General features: G+C 37.1%; 1 protein-coding gene across 8 annotated transcripts in view; it reads right to left on the bottom strand.

Annotated features, from left to right (window-relative positions):
* Positions 1–18,209, bottom strand: part of NLGN1 (neuroligin 1) — an 806,764-nt gene that overhangs the window by 650,975 nt on the left and 137,580 nt on the right. For 7 of the 8 annotated variants that reach the window (XM_084874160.1, XM_084874158.1, XM_084874161.1 and 4 more), the window contains exon 2: positions 312–1,123. In XM_084874160.1, coding sequence (XP_084730286.1) covers positions 312–804 — 493 coding nt within the window. In that variant the 5' untranslated portion in view covers positions 805–1,123. The remainder of the gene's footprint in view (positions 1–311; positions 1,124–18,209) is intronic. The other variant, XM_084874159.1, reaches the window with a different exon arrangement.

Raw genomic sequence — 18,209 nt, 5'->3', positions numbered from 1 at the left:
TGCAATGGAGAAAGGTTGATGCATCTTCTCAGAAGTCATTCGGTAGGAAATGGAAATTAGAAACCCATTTCTACCTAAAGATACGTGCTGTGGAGGAAAGAAAATGAATAGGCATAGGGGGGAAAAAAATAACAGGTACACCAACACACATAAACAAAAAGAGCAGCATGCACGCATGTAAAATATGTCTACATGCCCACAGGAAAAGCCATGCATGCTACCAGTACACGTGAATTCATATTGTTAAAACTTAGAGTAGAAAAGAAAAAATATAAATAGAAATCTCCCTGTTTTTCCTGCAGTAAACTCACCATCCTCAGTTGGGACATATATGTTTAAATACAGGCAGTCTTCACTCTGGTCTTGTACATACGATGAAACCACATCCAAGTTATTCGTAAACCACACAGGAAGCATGACTTCCGGCAATCGGCCATCGATGATATTCTGGGGACACACAGGAGCAAACTGAGTGGCATTCCTGGTATCTGACCAGGGAGATGGTGGCTCTGGAGGCTGAAAACGATGCTCCCCTGTTGGCGGTGCTGCATATGGAACCCCAAGAAACTGAATAACAGGCCCCAAGATTTCATTATTGAGTTCTTTCTTAACCCCTCTTATCTTGCCGAAGTTGGTAGTCACCAGTGGATCTGCATCATCCAGTTTTTGGGAGAGAACATGGGCAGCCTGAAGCAAACATGCCAGCACACAGAGAGTCAACGAGGCACCCAGCCCCCTGTGCAACAGGCATGCCATCACTGCTCTCCAAACATAGTTTGGCCACAGACATCTGGGCAGTGCCATGGTCCCACATCGGTTGTCTAGTTGTCCGGTTACAGTGAGGCCAAAGTATCTGTATCCACTTGAGAAATACCTTATAAGGGTAGAATACACCTCCTATTTCTTAAAGGTGAACTTGTTGAGAACAGCTCAGAAAGCTCTTCCTGCAGCTAGCATCTCCCATCGACTTCACATGCACTGAAGTGGCATCTTCAGTCATCACTATTTTTCAGGCCAAATCCTATTGACCACTCTGTTTTCCATCGTAGCTACGTGGGGAGAGAGGCCATTGACTGTAGATTCCCTCTTATAAATCAAATCCACTTAGCTGCAGGTCTCTATCCTAGAGAAAATGAAAATAAATCATTAGCACAAACAAGCTAAAATGGGCAGAGTGACAACTAGATGTTTTACAAGCTCCAGGAAGCATTAATAGTGGCTAGAGCCAAGTAAGTCGAATATTACCATAGGAAAATTTCGGTTTGACATGACATGACAAGTGAAATACCTATTAGATTGAGAGACTTGCCTGCCAACTTTAGACACTTTTAAGTGGAAGCAGGCATTGTCAAAACATACAGTTTCAAGAGCATTTCACAGTGTAGTATTTTTCAAATAAAAATGATGTGTGAAATTTTCCCTTTATTGATAGTCTTCAGTCACTTCAAGAAACAACACAATTAATCAGCAAACATGCTCAAAATTAGAACTCAGTAACAGAAAACCTTATTGAAAAACATAAATATTGATAGAGAATAAGTAGGACATAAACAGGATCTGCTAGAATAATTGTATATATTAAAAAACAAACAAAAAGTGGTCTCCAATCTATATTATGGAAGAAACACAGAAAGCCAATGTTATAAAAAGAAAACTACTATGAGTTGACGTACAATCATTTAAGTACAACTACCTAAGAACGTAAACCTCTTGGCTGTTTAGCAAAAGCCTGCATAAAATCATTACAAAGAGAAACAGAGTTGGCATAATTTTTTTTTTTTACAGTTTTCTTACCATCTAGCTATACAGTGTAAATATCCGTAAACTTGCAAGGTGAAAATTAATTTCTGAGTCAAAGCCAATCTATTTTAAATTACAAATTTTGTTATCACTATCCGTTAGAAATCAAAGAAAGAATTAAAAAAGAAAAGACTGCTTCGGAGTTTAAAAGAACAATCATCTCTAATCATTGCATCTTGCATACGAACACTAATCAAACATCTAACACTGTCTACCCCAGTTCAACTTAAAATGCATCCGAATAAAAGGTAACATTCCGTGCAGTGCCATTCACCCTGTAATCTCACTTTCACTGCAAAAGAGCATACAACTTGGCAAATCTGTTTTTTCTTATTATTCAAGCCACCTTTTAAAGAGCTTACTTTGAAAATAATAGTGTTGATATGTATGACAGAGGCTTCTGTCCTGTTATGAGAGGATTCCTGAAGAAGTGCTGCTCTGGCAGGGAGGCTGCCCTGACTGCTCTGGAAAAGGAGATTGCAAAAACCATAGAGGTCAGCAAGAGATTTGGTTCAGGCCTCGTGTTCCTTTAGCGCATCACAGAAGGCAATAAGGAGATAAATGTCTTTCTTCAAAAATACTCCCGTCCGTGTTAATTCACATACCTCTGCTGTGAAAGCGTATTTACATACAAAAGACGGGCTTAGACCCATCCATTTCCGTCCCAGTACTTTAGCATGTATTGAAGACTTAGCTAAACAAATTCATTTTTGTTTGGAGTATATTATGCTTATTCTTGTGCGGAATCCGGGTGGGCCCCAGCATGGCTGTCTTTCCCAGTAACATGTCGGTGTTAAAAAGCAACCTTTTATCCCTAAAATAAAGAACCTGTGGTTAGGCTTTAAAAGTCACTGTCACTATTTTCTGTTCAGTCTAATTTTCAAGTCCAACCATTCCCAAGAGTTCTTCTTTGCACACTTGGTATTTCATTAACAATACAAAGTATTTGTTTGGTTATTAACAAAATAACAGGCCCAGCTGGTGTAGCTCAGTAGTTTAGCATTGACCTATGAACCAAGAGGTCACGGTTCCATTCCCAGTCAGAAACATGCCACTTGGATTTCAGGCTCAGCCTCCTATTGGGGGCATGCAGGAGGCAGCCGATCATCATTGATGTTTCTATCTCTCCCTCTCCGTTCCTCTCTGAAATCAATAAACTATATTCTGAAATATTATTTAAAAAATAAACAAATAATACTTCTTTTTGTATTTATAAATCTTTAAATGTGTTCAAATAAAGGGGCTCCCATTTCCCACTGATGTTCTACTTAACCTAAACTGTGAAGGATTCAAATTCTGCACATGATAGTAAATTTTCAAATTCTAATAATGCTTAGCTTCTCAGGTTACAAAATTATCCCATTTCTCATGGGTTCAATGTATGGAGAACTAGAGTGTTGACTCCAAAGATTTTTTAAAAGTTGCTATTATATTAACAGTCACCCAAGTGTAATGTGAAAATATGGCTGGTTTGAATAACTAAAATTAAAATATAGATAGATAGATATAGATATAGATATTTCCCTATTTATTGGTTCTCTTTTAGTATATGCCAAACCCTTAAGTTTTATGTGTTTACAACTCATTTACAACAATCCTATAATATGGCTCAACAATCATCCTCTTTTTACTCATGAGAAACTGAGAGTTAAAGAGGTTAAATATCTTGGCCAAGGTTTCTCAACTGATTTCCTGATCAATAGCAGATTCAGGAGCCCAGTCTGATTGAAAGGCCATTCTCTTGATCATTGTACATGATATAGTCTTTCATTCCACAATTAGCACTTTAAAAAATTGATCCTAGTACATTTAAAATTGAATTGTAAGAGTATTTATGTTCCTTCAGAAGATAGTCTAGGTAAAAACTCTGACAATGCTATAGAAACAGAGAAATGTAAATACCATGCCCTGTTCTTATTGAAAGTTTATATTTTATTGTTACATTTTTTTACCTTTTTACTTTTACATTGAAAACCACGATAGGTTGTTCATGTTAAAATAATGGGTAACCAAAAAAAAAATCCCAAATTCAAATAGCCTAAATGTCCACTAATAGATATTCATAAATGAATTATGATAGATTCATAAATTGAAATTCTGTATTTCAGGGAAAGTAAAGGACTTCAACTAAGTATATCAACATAAATAAATATCAAGAATTTTAATAAAGTAAGTTGCAGAAGATTAGGAGAGTAAAATGCTATTAAATAAATAAAGCTTAAGATAAGTAAAATAATGCCATATGTTATTCATGTATACATAAATACATATTAACAAAACATGCGTCATCCCTGAGTAAAAAGAAAAGAGAATGAAATTACTTCTAGTTATTAATTAATTCACATAATTAATTAATTGGCACCTAAGATGGATAACCTGTGGTGAGGCCTTAAAAAAACAGCAATTAATTAAGTTTTACATATCTTAGCATTTGATAGTGGTGGGTGATAATACACTCACACACACACACACATACACACACACACACACATATACACACACCTTTTTTATGGAATTTTCTGTATTTTCCTGTATGTTTGAAATATTTTATAATAAATATATTAAAATAATGAGATCAGGAAAGCTTTACTCAGCAGAGAAGGCAAGTAGTTGAGCTTATCAATCCATACAGGACTTACTTCATCTGGCTTTGAAGTTAGTGAAGATACTAGCTCACAAATTCCTCGATTATTTCTCCCCTTGGGTTAAAGCTTGTGTTATTGTACTGAGAGAAATAATATTAAAAGTGAATAAAACTTAAAGAGACATAAATGAGAATATATTATGTCACCTTCACTGATTTATCAAAATAACTGGTTTATCCACTAGTTTGTGCCTGAGTGACCCAGACCAAAGGGATGATTACAGAGAGAGCAGAGAGAAGTACAATCCAGTCATTGCTCCCAAACAGCTATAATATTGTAAAGAAACTAGTAGCCCAGCGCACAATTCTCTGGCCCTTGAAGCTGCTGTGGCTGCTGCTAATCAGGCCCTCCTCCAGCGCAGGCACAGGGAGACCCCTGCCGCACTGTCCCTGATGCTGAGTGTGCAATCTCCTCCTGTCCAGTCAACCCATTACAACGTGCCAGTTAATTAGCATATTTCTGTTTGTTTTTTAGATAGATAGCTAGCTAGCTAGATAGATAGATAGATAGATAGATAGATAGATAGATGATAGATAGATAGACCACATAAAAATAAGTCACGTAAATAAATAAATAACATAAAAAATGGCTCTAATGCAGGTTGGAAGGTGACATGCTCAATCAATACATGACGAGTGGGAGGTAGGATCCAGCAGGAAGCCTACAATATGTCACCTGTTTTCTCCTACCTTGCTTTGTTTTTGTTTTATTGTTGAACTTATCCCCCATCCCCACCCCACCGAATTTCTTATTCAAGGGTAAGGAGTTTGTGTTGTTGTGTGTGTGTTTTTTAAATAATATCTTTATATTCATCATAAAATCTATATGAAAATCCTTTACATAGTATAGGCCTCGGTAAATTTCAGCTGATCTGTGTTGAATGCATGCTTATCACTGAGCAATGTAGAGTCTGGCCAATTCTGTAGTAATGTTCTACTGAGTCATTTTAAACACTGAATTAGGGAACATAGATCCATTTCCCCTAGGTAAATACACACACACACACACATACACATACACATACACATACACACACACACACACACACACACACACAGTTATAACTTATAATCTTAAATCCTAAAAACAATTTATCTTAGTAGATTTTATTTTATTTATCTTATAAAAGAGACAATGAAGTTCTGATGTGTTAAGTGACTTGTCTGAGACCACTAATAGGCCAGAGTTGGAACTCAAAATCCTCTACAACTTGCCAAGAGTTTGTAGGACTATCCTGCACTATCTCACTACCATCCCTGTCCTCTGTTCAGCTTTGTCTGAGAGCTGAAACAAGCAGGCAAAGTATCACCTTATTCAACTTCAGCTGGAAATGTGCTCATAAGATAACTGAAATTATGTATTGTTTTGCTCATGTCCGTGAATAACTGTGAAAGCACCATGAGTATTGATTTAGGAGTTACAAATACATTTTAGTGAACAGGAAAATTTGAAAATACAGATCTAGGAATAATAAAGACTGACTGTATTAACTAAAGCTAAATAATGTTTTATACCTATGAGTTTATGAGTTGTTTTGAGTTCAGAATACATCAGCCTGTCAATGGTGCTTAGTAATAATATTTGATTTAAGCATTGGGCTTAATAATAATAATTTAATAATACTTGCATTTAATCATAGCTGGCTTCAGTGGAGTGTGGTGATATTCAATGGCCCAATCTAGCTATGTAACTAAAATGAACCTTTGCTACCAGCCCCATTATAAGAAATCATGACCACCAACAGATTTTGGGCTTTCTCTACCAGTATGTTTCACATGCACACTGGTGGTGGTTCATGACCTGGAGACAAGGAGCATCCTGTGAGACCCAGCAATGGGAGAACAAAGGCTGAGTCTGAGATTTCCAGACCCCATTCAATACCTACCCTTCTCCTGCTGTTGCTGTATTATAGCCTTTGCCTGTAACAAAGCTGTCCAGTGAGTATAAAATATTTTAAGTCCTGTGAGTCCTTTCAGTTACTGAACACGGAAGTAAGTAATGTGTAATTCATTCACCTAGTAAGTACTTTAAAATGGGAATAAGCAAATGATCGCAATTACACAAAATATTGTTAATCTTTAAAAAAAGAGACGGAGCCAAAACTGGTTTGGCTCAGTGGATAGAGTGTCGGCCTGTGGACTGAGGGGTCCCAGGTTCGATTCCAGTCAAAGGGCATGTACCTTGGTTGCGGGCACATTCCCAGTAGGGGGTATACAAGAGGCAGCTGATCGATGTTTCTCTCTCATCGATGTTTCTAACTTTCTATCCCTCTCTCTTCCTCTCTGTAAAAACTCAATAAAATATATTAAAAAAAAAAGAAATTATTTTTAAAAATAAATAAATAAAAATAAAATAATAAAATAAAAGAAGAGAAGGGTCTACCTTGAGGTAAAAGAATCGGAAAGAGTTCATGAATCAGGGGGAATTTAAGTGGGGCCTCAAAGAATGAATAAGATTGGAAGAAACATTGAAGGTCATGGAAGAGACCTCAGGCACATTCCAGAAACAGTAGTGTTTACTGTGGTGCTCAGAGTGCTTGGACCTAACTCACATGCCAATGACTAGTCCACACCAGTGTAGAAAGACCTGTCCTTCTTGCCTCAATGCATTTCAACTTTACAGGGCCATCCCTGACCCAAGGCCCAATGTGGGAAGGAGCAGAGGGAGGAGTTGCCTGTGAGTCTCTTCCTACTTGGCAGATGTTTTGTCCCAGGGCATGCCCCAATAGACTTCCTGCTGGCACATTTCCATCCCAGAGCCTTTATATTTTCCCTGAGAAATGTAACCTATGACAGAAAGGACAGGAGCAGCGACATTTGAGGGTGGTTTAGTTTAGTTTGGCCAGAATACAGAATAAATGAGGTTCAGCATTGAATGAGACAGGAAAGTCAGGTTACAGCCAAATCAAGTAAGCACTTCATTAAAAGGCTAAATAATTTGGATTTTATTCACTGGATGTTGAAAAGCCATTACATATTCCTAGCAGGGGAAGAGTATCATTAAATCAACTCACAAAAAAGTTAAACTAGCAATACTGTGGAGAAGGGATCTCCAAAGCAGTGTGCTCATATGCCACCAGAAGACCAAAAGGAAGCAAATTGTTGAACTTCTGTGTATCATAATATTTTATATAAAGCATAAAGCAAAACGAGTAAGATATTGTGCTTTGCTAATATGAATATATGGTGCAATGCAAGTGCCTTCACACGGTTTGTTGTGTGATACATAAGGCACTAGAGATATACTTGGGAAGGTGTGAAGTTCTATAAAGTGGTAGGCTTGCCAGCAGTGGCATTTTATCATTGTTATGGTTCTTTTTCAAGGTTTAGTGATGTATTGGAGTTTGCATCGTTGGACAGGTGGATTTATACATTTCATCATGTTTTAATTGAAGTGATCTTCACAGAGCACACTACTGGATTGTTTTTCCCACAAGATAAATGTGGATTAAGGGAAATACTAGCAATACAATCATAAGAAAAAGAAACAAGGAAAAATGAAACTCCTACTTCTAGTACAAGCTCTTCTTCAGCTACATTGCAAGACTCAAAACAAGGTCTGTTTAATCCTCTATAATAACTTCAGACAAAAATATTGAAAAGCATGAGGAGAGACGGGGATGTGTGGCTCTGGAGAGAGCTGAAGGAACAGCCTCCAGGATCCCTGAGCTAAGTTCCTCTCCCACACCACAGATGCCATCTTTCATGTGTGGTGCACTCGCCTAAAATGGCATCAGGCTGGGGAAAAGCAATCACCCCACCCTTTGGACACCCTGTCACCCCATCTTGCGGAGCTTGTGCTCTGCTGAGGAATCAGCTGCCTGGCCCAAGGTGTAAAGTTCTGGGAGGACTCAGGGAGTATCAGTGATTGAGTTGTATGACTTTGGGGTGGGGACCAATCCCCCTACTTCCCCATGGACTTGACTGGTCTCTCCCCTCACCAGAGACTCCCTAGACCAAACTCGACTGGTCTCTCCCCTCACCAGAGACTCCTTACCCCATTCTCCACACTCCTAGTGGCCCCAACCTCCCAATTTTTGGTGGCTCTGCCTTGCTCAGGTCTGGCCAGAATATGGAACAGACTGTCTTGGAGGCTCAGTGGCAAGGGCAACTCTCTCAACCTTCCCTCAAGACTGACCTATACCTTCCCCTCAAGGGAGGTATGCTAGTCCATCCATCCAACTCCTGGTGGCCCCATCCTATTGTGATCGAGCTCAGGCAAAATCTAGACAGACTGAGTTGTGTGGCTCCAGGACAGGGAACAGTTTTCCCTCAAATGCCACACAGGTGCAGAGCCTTCCCTTCACATAGTCAAATACTGCTCTGTTTGGGTAGGATAAACTCTGCTGGCCTCACCCTGCTGATTGCCTGAGACCCTGCCCAACCACAAAGGTGTGTGAGCACCCAGAGGGAGGGCAGCTAACCTTTGTATGCACTGGGACATATGCTGAGTGACCTCAAACCCAGCACTAGCACCAAGTTTGAATCTATAGATCTGGAGAACACTAGACAACAAACAAAAGTTCTAGACCACATGGATTCAGAGGTTATTTTACCAAACATTCAAAGAAGAATGAATATCTGTTCTTCTGAAACCATTCAAAAAAAATTCAGGAGGAGGAAATTCAAGTTCATTCTATAATCCAACATTAGCCTAATTACAAAACTAGATAAAGATACCACAAAGCAATAAAGAAATTATAGGCCTATATCCATGATAAACCTATATGCTAAAATTCTTAAAAATTCATGCTAAAATTATCAGTAATACTTTAGAAAGATCATATACCATGATCAAGTGGGATTTATCTAAGGGATGCAAGGGTAGTAAAATAACCAGAAATCAATAAATGTGATACATCAAGTAACAAAAAAGAAGGATAAAATTATATAATCATATAACTAGTTGTAGAAAAGGCATTTGATAGAATAGAGCACCCATTTATTAAAAAAAAAAAAAAAAAAAAAAGCAAAACTCAGCAAGGTGGGAATGGAGGGAACATACACAATGTAATAAAAGGCATGTATGATAAACCCACAGCCAACATAATACTCAATGGGCAAAAACTAAAAACATTTTCCTTAAGATCAGGAACAAGGCAAGGCAGTCTGCTTTCATCATGCTTATTCAATATAGTACTGGAAGTTTTAGCTACAGCTAACCAAGGAAACAAACCAAGGAAAAATAAATAAATAAAAGGCATCCAAATTGTAAAGGAAGAAGTAAAATGTCATTATTTGTAGATAACATGATACTATATAGATAGAATTAATAGATACCACAAAAAAATGACTAGAAATGATAAATGAATTAAATAAAGTAGTAGGATACAAAATAAATATCCAGAAACCAGTTGCTTTTTATACAGTAATAATGAACTATCAGAAAGGGAAACTAAGAAAACAACCCCGTTTACAATTGCTTTTTAAAAAGTATCTGGTAATAAATTTAACCAAGGATGTAAAAGACCTGTAGTAGGAAATTTATAAGACACTGGACAAAGAAATCGAAGAAGATACAAATAAGAAGAAGCATATACCATATTCATGGATAGGAAGAATTAACATAATTAAAAGGCCAATACTCCTCAAGGCAATCTATAGATTTAATGCAATTCTTACCAAGATTTCAATGGTCTGGTTCACAGAACTAGAGTAAATATTCTACAAATGTATATGGAACAGCAAAAGGCCCCACATTGCCACAGCAATCTTGATTTTTTAAAAAAGGATAAAGTTGGAGGAATTGCTATTTAATATCAAACGATATTACAAGGCCATAATAATCAAAATATCATGACACTGGCATAAAAACATATAGCTCAATGCAATGGAATAGGGAGCCCAGAAATAAACCCACATCCTTAGAATCAATGATTACAAAGGGTCTACTCTGAGATGGGAATATCCAAGTTATAGACCTTGATTACATAGAAGTCCAAGGGGTACCATGGCCCATGTTGTGGCCATATCAATATGTAGCTATTGAGAACTAATGTAGTGGCAAATATATCCTGCCATGACCATTATTAAGTAATTACTTGATTAATGGCTAGCACCAAATAAGCATGAAGTAGATCCAGTGAGCTAACTGCATATTCTCATTTAATGTCTCTAAATACCATAAAGTAGAGATCATTATTGTCTCAGTGTAATTGTTCATTACATTGAAGATCTGAAATACAAATCCACTGAAACACTTTTCAATAAAACAACCCAGTTTTGTGAATGTATTGAATTCCAACAAGTAGAAAGAGATAAGGCGGAAGAATCAATAGACTCTACAGATAACCCTGCCTCATTCTCAATTTTGTCTGTAGCCTTCTTCTAGGATAAAAGGTAGGCAAGCCTCAATAGTTTTCCAGTTACATCCCATTCCCTCCTCCTGTGGAAAAAAAACAAAAAAAAACCAAAAAACAAAAAAAAACAATTCTACTTGTTCTCTTTCTCCTTGGGTTACTTCTACTCTAAATGCACCTCTCCAAACATGTGAGAAAATAAGAAAAAGTAGAATGCTAAAGAGAAACAGCACACTAAAATTTGACAGCAATAGAGGAGAAAAAAAAATTACCAACTAAATATTTTAAATATCTAGGGGGAAAATCCTGAGTATATGCAGAGGTTCTAGCTGGTGGCAATCTATCTTCGTGGGGAAAAACAAGCAAAAACAATACTAATGGAAGGCAGCACACAGCATTGGGAGCAGTGGTCAGTGAATTGGGCCCAACTTGTTTACCAAGATCTTCCTTCCTGGAAAACATGCTTTCCAGGCTCGGTTTTTGCCAGTGAGGATTCCTCAAGGCCTGACTCAAAGATCAGTACATGCTTTCCAGATTCCCCAAGATCCTAAAGCATGTGTTACTGCTCCTGTAACTGAACCTATCTTAGTTTTTAATCGCAGCAACATATACACTCAGCTTCCCTCTTCATCCTTACACTATTTAGTAGGAAGCAACTTAAGAATAACAAAGGAATAGTGCTAATTTGCATGGATACTGGAGTTCAATGGGGAAGACAAACTTTATGTAAGTCAATTACACAAATAACTATCTGGTCATAAATGCTTTGCCAAAAAGGATAATGCAGGGTGCTCTGAGGGAAGATTTAATGGATCTGTAGTGAGAATGTGATCCTGAAGAAGTGATCTATACACTGGGTTCTGAAAGTTGAGTAGGAATTGGCAGGTAAGGACCAGAGGATGGAGTGAGCCAGACAGAGGCAGGGGAAGACCCAGATACTGTGAAACCAGAGACTTTCCAACAACAAAGAGACCAGTGTGACTTGAAAGAAGAGTGGACAACAGGTTGGAGAGGAGAGGACAAGTCAATAATTTCTATGCCATTTTAGGGAAAATGTGAGATCACATCCCAAGTCTGAGAAGAATTATAATCATAAAGATTACATGATCAAATTAGCCTCTCTCTTCAAAAAAAAGAGGCTATCACTTTTGAACTGTTGATTTTGAGTAACCTTCCCCAGAATAAATCATTACATTGTAGGAGGTCATCAGGAAATATTTCTTGATACAAATAAGTGGAAACATTTCATTTATTCATTATTACTTTTCGTCAAATAAACCTACCCTTGGATTTTTAAAACTATACTTGTGATGACTGACCTCTGTGACGATGGTATTATCTTAATTAGAGTCGGAGCAAGAGGGGCTGAAACAGGGGAAACAAATTAAAGTACACTGAAAACTCTTCACACAGGGGTGTGCGTGGGTATCCATATAGATTGGCAGCTAATGCCATTATTGTTTGGCAAAAAAAAAAAAAAAAAAAAAAAAAAAAAAAAAAAAAAAGTAAGATTTTAAGATACCATGACAGCTTTTTACACAATGCAAGGAAAACATACCAAAGTGATAGCCTTTCCTTTTACATTCCACAAGTGAATTTCTACTATGACCATCATTACAACTAATGGCAAGCTTGATGAGGAAAATAAAACATTTTTTTTTTGGGAGGGGGGGGCGGGGGGGGACCAACAGCCTGACTCTGCACCTAGTTAATCAGTATCCCTAATGCACATTCCTATTAGCCTATAGTCTAGCTAGTCACTGCCCCTTCCTTAATTGTCTGGTCTTGTGTTACCTATTTACCTACTCACATTTTATAGAGGCCATAAAACTGAATAATACACAATCCCTGGAGGGGGTTATTAGCTCTGATGCCAGGCCAGGCCTTTAGGTGAGGTCTCACATCCCCCATCCCAACACACAGGGCTTTTTGCAAAGCCAGAGAAAGGTCTGGAAGTCTGATCCATATTTTGGGGACAAAGAAACCAAAGGCTATAAAGAGAAAGCTTCCTCCATATTGGTTGGCTCAGGATTTGGAAACAGGCTCCCCTGAGTCACGGTACTAGCATATCTGGAAATAAATGGGGTTTTCCTGTAACTTCCGGTACTTCTGTGTATTTTTCAGTCACCTGGTAAATTCTGTAACAGGCTAAAAATCAGAGTGTCTTATTTGTTTTGTTCTCAGGGAGCAGCTGAAAAGTCATTTAACATTTAACTATATGCAATAAGGTTTACTTTTCATTGACTATGAACCTACCCTCAGATAGAATCTCCAAATATGAATTGTTCAATCTTGACTGTACTTAGAAGTCTTGACTGCCAAGGATTAAGAAGGTGAAACCGGGTGAGGGGCAGGAATCAAGAAAACAGAAAGTTGAATTTTTATGTTATTTTTTAAAAAACTTGGGCAAGAGTTTTACTGTATGTGTAAACTACTGCAGGAAGCATTTTGAAAACCAATCGGCATCCTTGTGATCCCCCAGAAGAAAACGAAGAATCACTCAAGAGCTTAGGAGCAACAGCCAGGTAGAGTTGATTATTTCCCTTGATGTTAAATTGATGCTTTTGGTCTGAAAGGGGCAACCTTTGGGTCACAAGTTGCAGAGGCAACTTGAATATGTCTGCCAGTGTCTTTATAGAGAAGATAGCACAACCTAACAGCAGTTCTAAACTCTCAATTTTGTTTAAGAAGTAAGTGTCTACTATTTAAGTTTATTTTTGTTTCTAGTGAGTTGCTGTGCCTGGGAATAGTGGAGAATCACTGATCCTGGCGCCCTGCTTAATTTAAGTCCTCTTTTTAAAAAATCCCTTATTGCCAGAGAATAGCTACAGCTTTGGCAGAAGCAGTGCTAAGTTTCTCAGTATGGCCCTATGCCAGGGTGTGTCAATCTTGACCCCTTGGAGGATGATTAGCAGAGACATGGTAGTTACACTTTTGTGTCCATTCACTCCCAGGCTTCTGCTGGAATTGGCAAATACTATAGTGGCTATTGTTTAAGAAGTAAGTGTCTACTAGGAATTGGACTAAAACCACCAACTCCTTTCACATAAGGCACCAAACAACAATAATGGCTTCCTGGCATTCCTGACATGGCTTAGAGCGCAACCAGTGCCCCAAAGGCTAAAGAATATTGCACTGGTAATCTTCCTCAGATATCCACGTTCTTATTGCCGTTCATATTACAGTTCTACCAGTGCTAATACTGGCAAGGTTCAAAACAATGTTCTATTCACGGGCCATTTGTGTAACGGAACACCAATGAATAGTTATTCACAAGGATTTAATATACACATGGGATATGAATTGCTAGATGAATTCACCATTTAAATAAAATTAACGAATAGAGAGTTGGGAATCATAAAGTGTTTCAAAAATATTTTTAAGTCACAAATAATGATCAAAATAGCAACCTTCATTATATTTTAGATCTTACTGTCCAAGTTCTAAGTATTTGAAATAATTTTTAGTGTTTCCAAATTCCTTGAAATATCACATTTTTTCATGACAGAAAATAATTCTAATGGTAAATTATGACCAGAAATAATTATATTACACTTGTAAGTCTTGATAAAATAATCTATCTAAATAAGGTAAATAAACTTTGTACAAAGCTCACTAAAAATGTTAATTGTTATTTGTCTGGTTAAAATGCAATCTTTTAAATATATTCCTTTCTACTTTGGGGGTTTTGCACAAAACTTCAAAATGTTTATCAATTCAAATAAGAAATCATTTATTTAAGAAAAAAAGTTAAAAGCAGAAATGAAGAAACCAATTATTAAGCAAAAGGGTAACAAGCAGCAAGGCTAGAGCCAGGTCTCTTGATTCATTTAACAAGTATTTATTTGGTCACCAGGAATGTGCCAGTCACTGTTCTACCTGCTAGTGAGAAACACACAGCTCTGAGAAACCCGACAGAAATCCCTGCCATCATTGCTACTACAATATTGTTTCATTACATACAATATTTTACCATTGTATATTCATTTAATATTCAGATGTTATTTAAAGACCACAGCTTTAAATAATAGGCACTTTCGTTATCAGTATCATAGTAGCATATACATTAGATTAGAACACTTGGCACAGTTAAAGAGGTAATGAAACTGGTGACTTTCTTTACCCAAGAAAAAGGATAGATAACATTGTCACCTGTATGTAAAGTTTTGGACAGCTAAGTAATATAGATGTAAATTAAAAATGGCAGATGCAGTTACTTGAAACATAATGGTTACTGAAGTGAATCTTTATTCCTTCCAGTGTTATGGTTAACTATTAAATGACTCACATATCACTTTCAGGTACACATTTTGTGAAAACTGTTGGTCCATGTCATATGTACTAATCACTGTCGGTTCTGTCATAAGAGAAGTGATTGTCCTATGCGGGAAATTATAGTTACAAGGCCAAGTTAATTTTTATCAAATCAATGCCCATTGATTTCATACATGACCTTGTTGAATTTCTAAGAATAGTAAGTACCTCCTATGACAATAAAAATATATTCATCAAAACATTTTTAAGGCCACAAGAATTTTCAATTCATGCTGAAATATTAAAATTAACCTGTGTTGTTGTTTTTTCTGAAGACTCAACATTCAGTGGGTGTGTCAAGGGAGTAAAAACTACTGGTACACATAAGTAATGCCAAACATCTGCATCAGGAATAAGTTGTACATCAGTTGGATGTTTCTGAAAAGGCAGAGTTTGAAAACATGTACTAAAGACCTCCATATTATTCCGACTTTTTCATTCTTTTTTGGAATTTACTATGTTATTTAGATACAGACAAAAATGTTAAAAAAACAAACAAACAAACAAACAAAAAAAAACACATTCTAGGAAACTATTTTCTTGGTATTCTATCCCCTCTCTACCTTTGCCCCTCTAAACACATTGCCACTACCAAATGAATAAGCAAGCAAACGAATATAAATAAACCGACTTGATTATGCCAAAAATTAAACAGAATTATAGATGCAGGTAAAAGATAGATAAACCCGTTTCTTATTGAAACACCCTTTACAGCACACTCAAAGCAATGACATGGGCTTCAGCAGGTCGCTCTAACTGCAGACACAGGTGGTATTAGAAAGGCAGACTATAGAGAAAGAAGAGGTTCCTGTCTGGCTGGTCTCAAGGGAACAAGTTTATGTACAAAACGTGTGACTAGATATATAGTTAAAATACTAAACAAAAATTGCTACAGAAGCAGATAAAAGTGAAAACACTATAAAAAAAATATGTCCTTCTATTTCATAAGTCTAACCCAAGCTCCTCAAGTTAAAGTCGGGTCCTAAGATGTCAACTGTGTTGAGTAGATCTGAGTCTCAGCCTGGAACTTTATTTCCTGGGATGCATCACTGTGTTTTTTTGTTTTGTTTTGTTTTTTATTTTACATCTGTAGCGGGTAACTTAGATTCTATTTGTTCCAAAATGAATTTCATGCTCAACTTGTTTTTCTTAATTAAACTTCCTTTAGAGGTTCCTAATATGTGTATTATCGAAACTCGTTAGTCCCATTCACGCTCGCCTGTCAATTTTTGGCTACACATTCATAAACTGACTGAAGTGCTCTGTTGCTATCTATAGGAAGAAAATTAAATAATAAATACGGGGACTTGAGCGTTTTATGAGTGTCAGAATGAGAGTGCCTGCAAGGGCCATAAGGTTTCACACAAAAGAGGCATTACTGAGAAAGCTAACATGCTGACACATCTCTGATCCATAAAGTCTGCAGTAATGGCAGCAGTAAAGCGTTTTGCCATTGACTAGAATTTCTCTTACATGCAATGGAAATGGGCACAGAAGAGATTATATTGACTGTCATAAAAAGAATTCGTGTAAACCCCCCTCCAAAAGTTTAATGTTTAATCATTTCAAATGTCTGGAGTGATTTACTAGTTTTCTCTGACTTCAGTGAAGTGTAGAGTGGGCAATCTTCCTTTCACAGAGGTTTGCTGCCAAAAAGGTATAGGTTTGGGGGCAGGGGGGCGAGGGGAATCTTAAAGGCAGGGTTAATTCATAGCATCAGAGCTGTAGTTGACATTGGCAATGTGATTTCTTTAACAACAAAGCAAAAGTAGCCAAACCTGTTACTGTTAAGGAATCATTCTTAGAAATACTGGAGAATGTTGCCATCCCATAAGATTAAGCGGTTAGCTCCCTCAGAATATTTCAAATTATCTTTGAAAAATGCATTAACAATGACACTCCCGGATTCATCATGAGCGCTCACTATTTTGTTGTTTTCCGTTTTTATGGGCTTTGCAAATTTGAGATATTCATAAAGTTAAAATTTTAAGTGAACTGAAAGCTGAACTTTTTTGCATTCTCAACAGAGCAAAAGAGATGAGAGGTTTGCATGGAGGATGCCATTTGTTAAACATCTACAAATCGTTTAAAAAAAAAAAAAAAAGACTGCCTTTTTCATTTTGCTTTCAGTGGATTGTGCAGTAATTTAATTTTTTAAAAAATAGTTCATGTAGAATAGCATGTAACTGTACGTAATCAGCTCAAAGTCAAAGGAAGCTACAGCAAATGTGTTATCTCCCCCTGAATGTTAGGCCACTTGGAACACATGGGAGGCTTTTGAGGGACAGGTGCAGCTGTCAAGTGAAGCTCCAGTAAATCAAACACTCATTTCTCCAGTTTTGGGGAATCCAATGCCATTTCTTGTCACATACATTAGAAACTGTGCTTGCAGTTTTGAGGGCTCATTGAGAGCTTCCATGCCTTTACTCCAAACTACCACATTCAGTGCTAGGTGTAGCAAAATTGGGTCAGCTAAAAGCCAACATGTTTTTTTTTTTGTTTGGTTGGTTGGTTGTTTTTTTTTTAATAATCATGAACAAAAATATGCATATTGTAGAGCAAAACGTAATTTTCTAAGTGAACTCTTCAGGTTTCTCAATAGTTCTCTGCACTGAAAACTGCAAGGTTTTCAATGCAAATGTTCTCTCCTCTATTCATGGAGAACCTTTATGTAAAGGGGCACCTTGCTCTTTGCTTACTGGCTGCAGTTTTAAAAACTTTTATGGCGTGTAGTTTTGTTTATTTCCATTGCTATTGACCTTCCAAAGTGAATTTACCACCTACAAAGTTCACCAAAGTTTTGCATAGAAACTGTTTGCAAAAATCAAAGGGTAGGCCAAAGTTTCCCCCTTTTCATTCCCTCTGCCAAAAGAGAATAGAGTGAGGGAGTAGGAAGTACTGACTGTTCTTGAGAGAGAAAAATATTGTTCGAACAAGAAAAGGCATTTGAAGCTGAATTTTCTTCTTTAGCACTCTAGGACATGCCATGATCCCTGGCTCAAAGATTGCAAAGTATGCAAATTAACTTTGAAAAGGACCTCCTTTTTCATGTTACACATTCTTCATCTACTTTCATATCAACATTACATTATCTTTTGGCCTAAAAAGAGAAATCCCAGACTCTCTCCTATTCACCTTCACTATTTATTTAA

Source organism: Pipistrellus hanaki (genome assembly GCF_964339955.1).
Source record: "Pipistrellus hanaki genome assembly, chromosome: 2".
NCBI lineage: Eukaryota > Metazoa > Chordata > Mammalia > Chiroptera > Vespertilionidae > Pipistrellus > Pipistrellus hanaki.
Note: the sequence above shows the minus strand (reverse complement) of the source record. Positions and strands in the feature narration are given on the sequence as shown.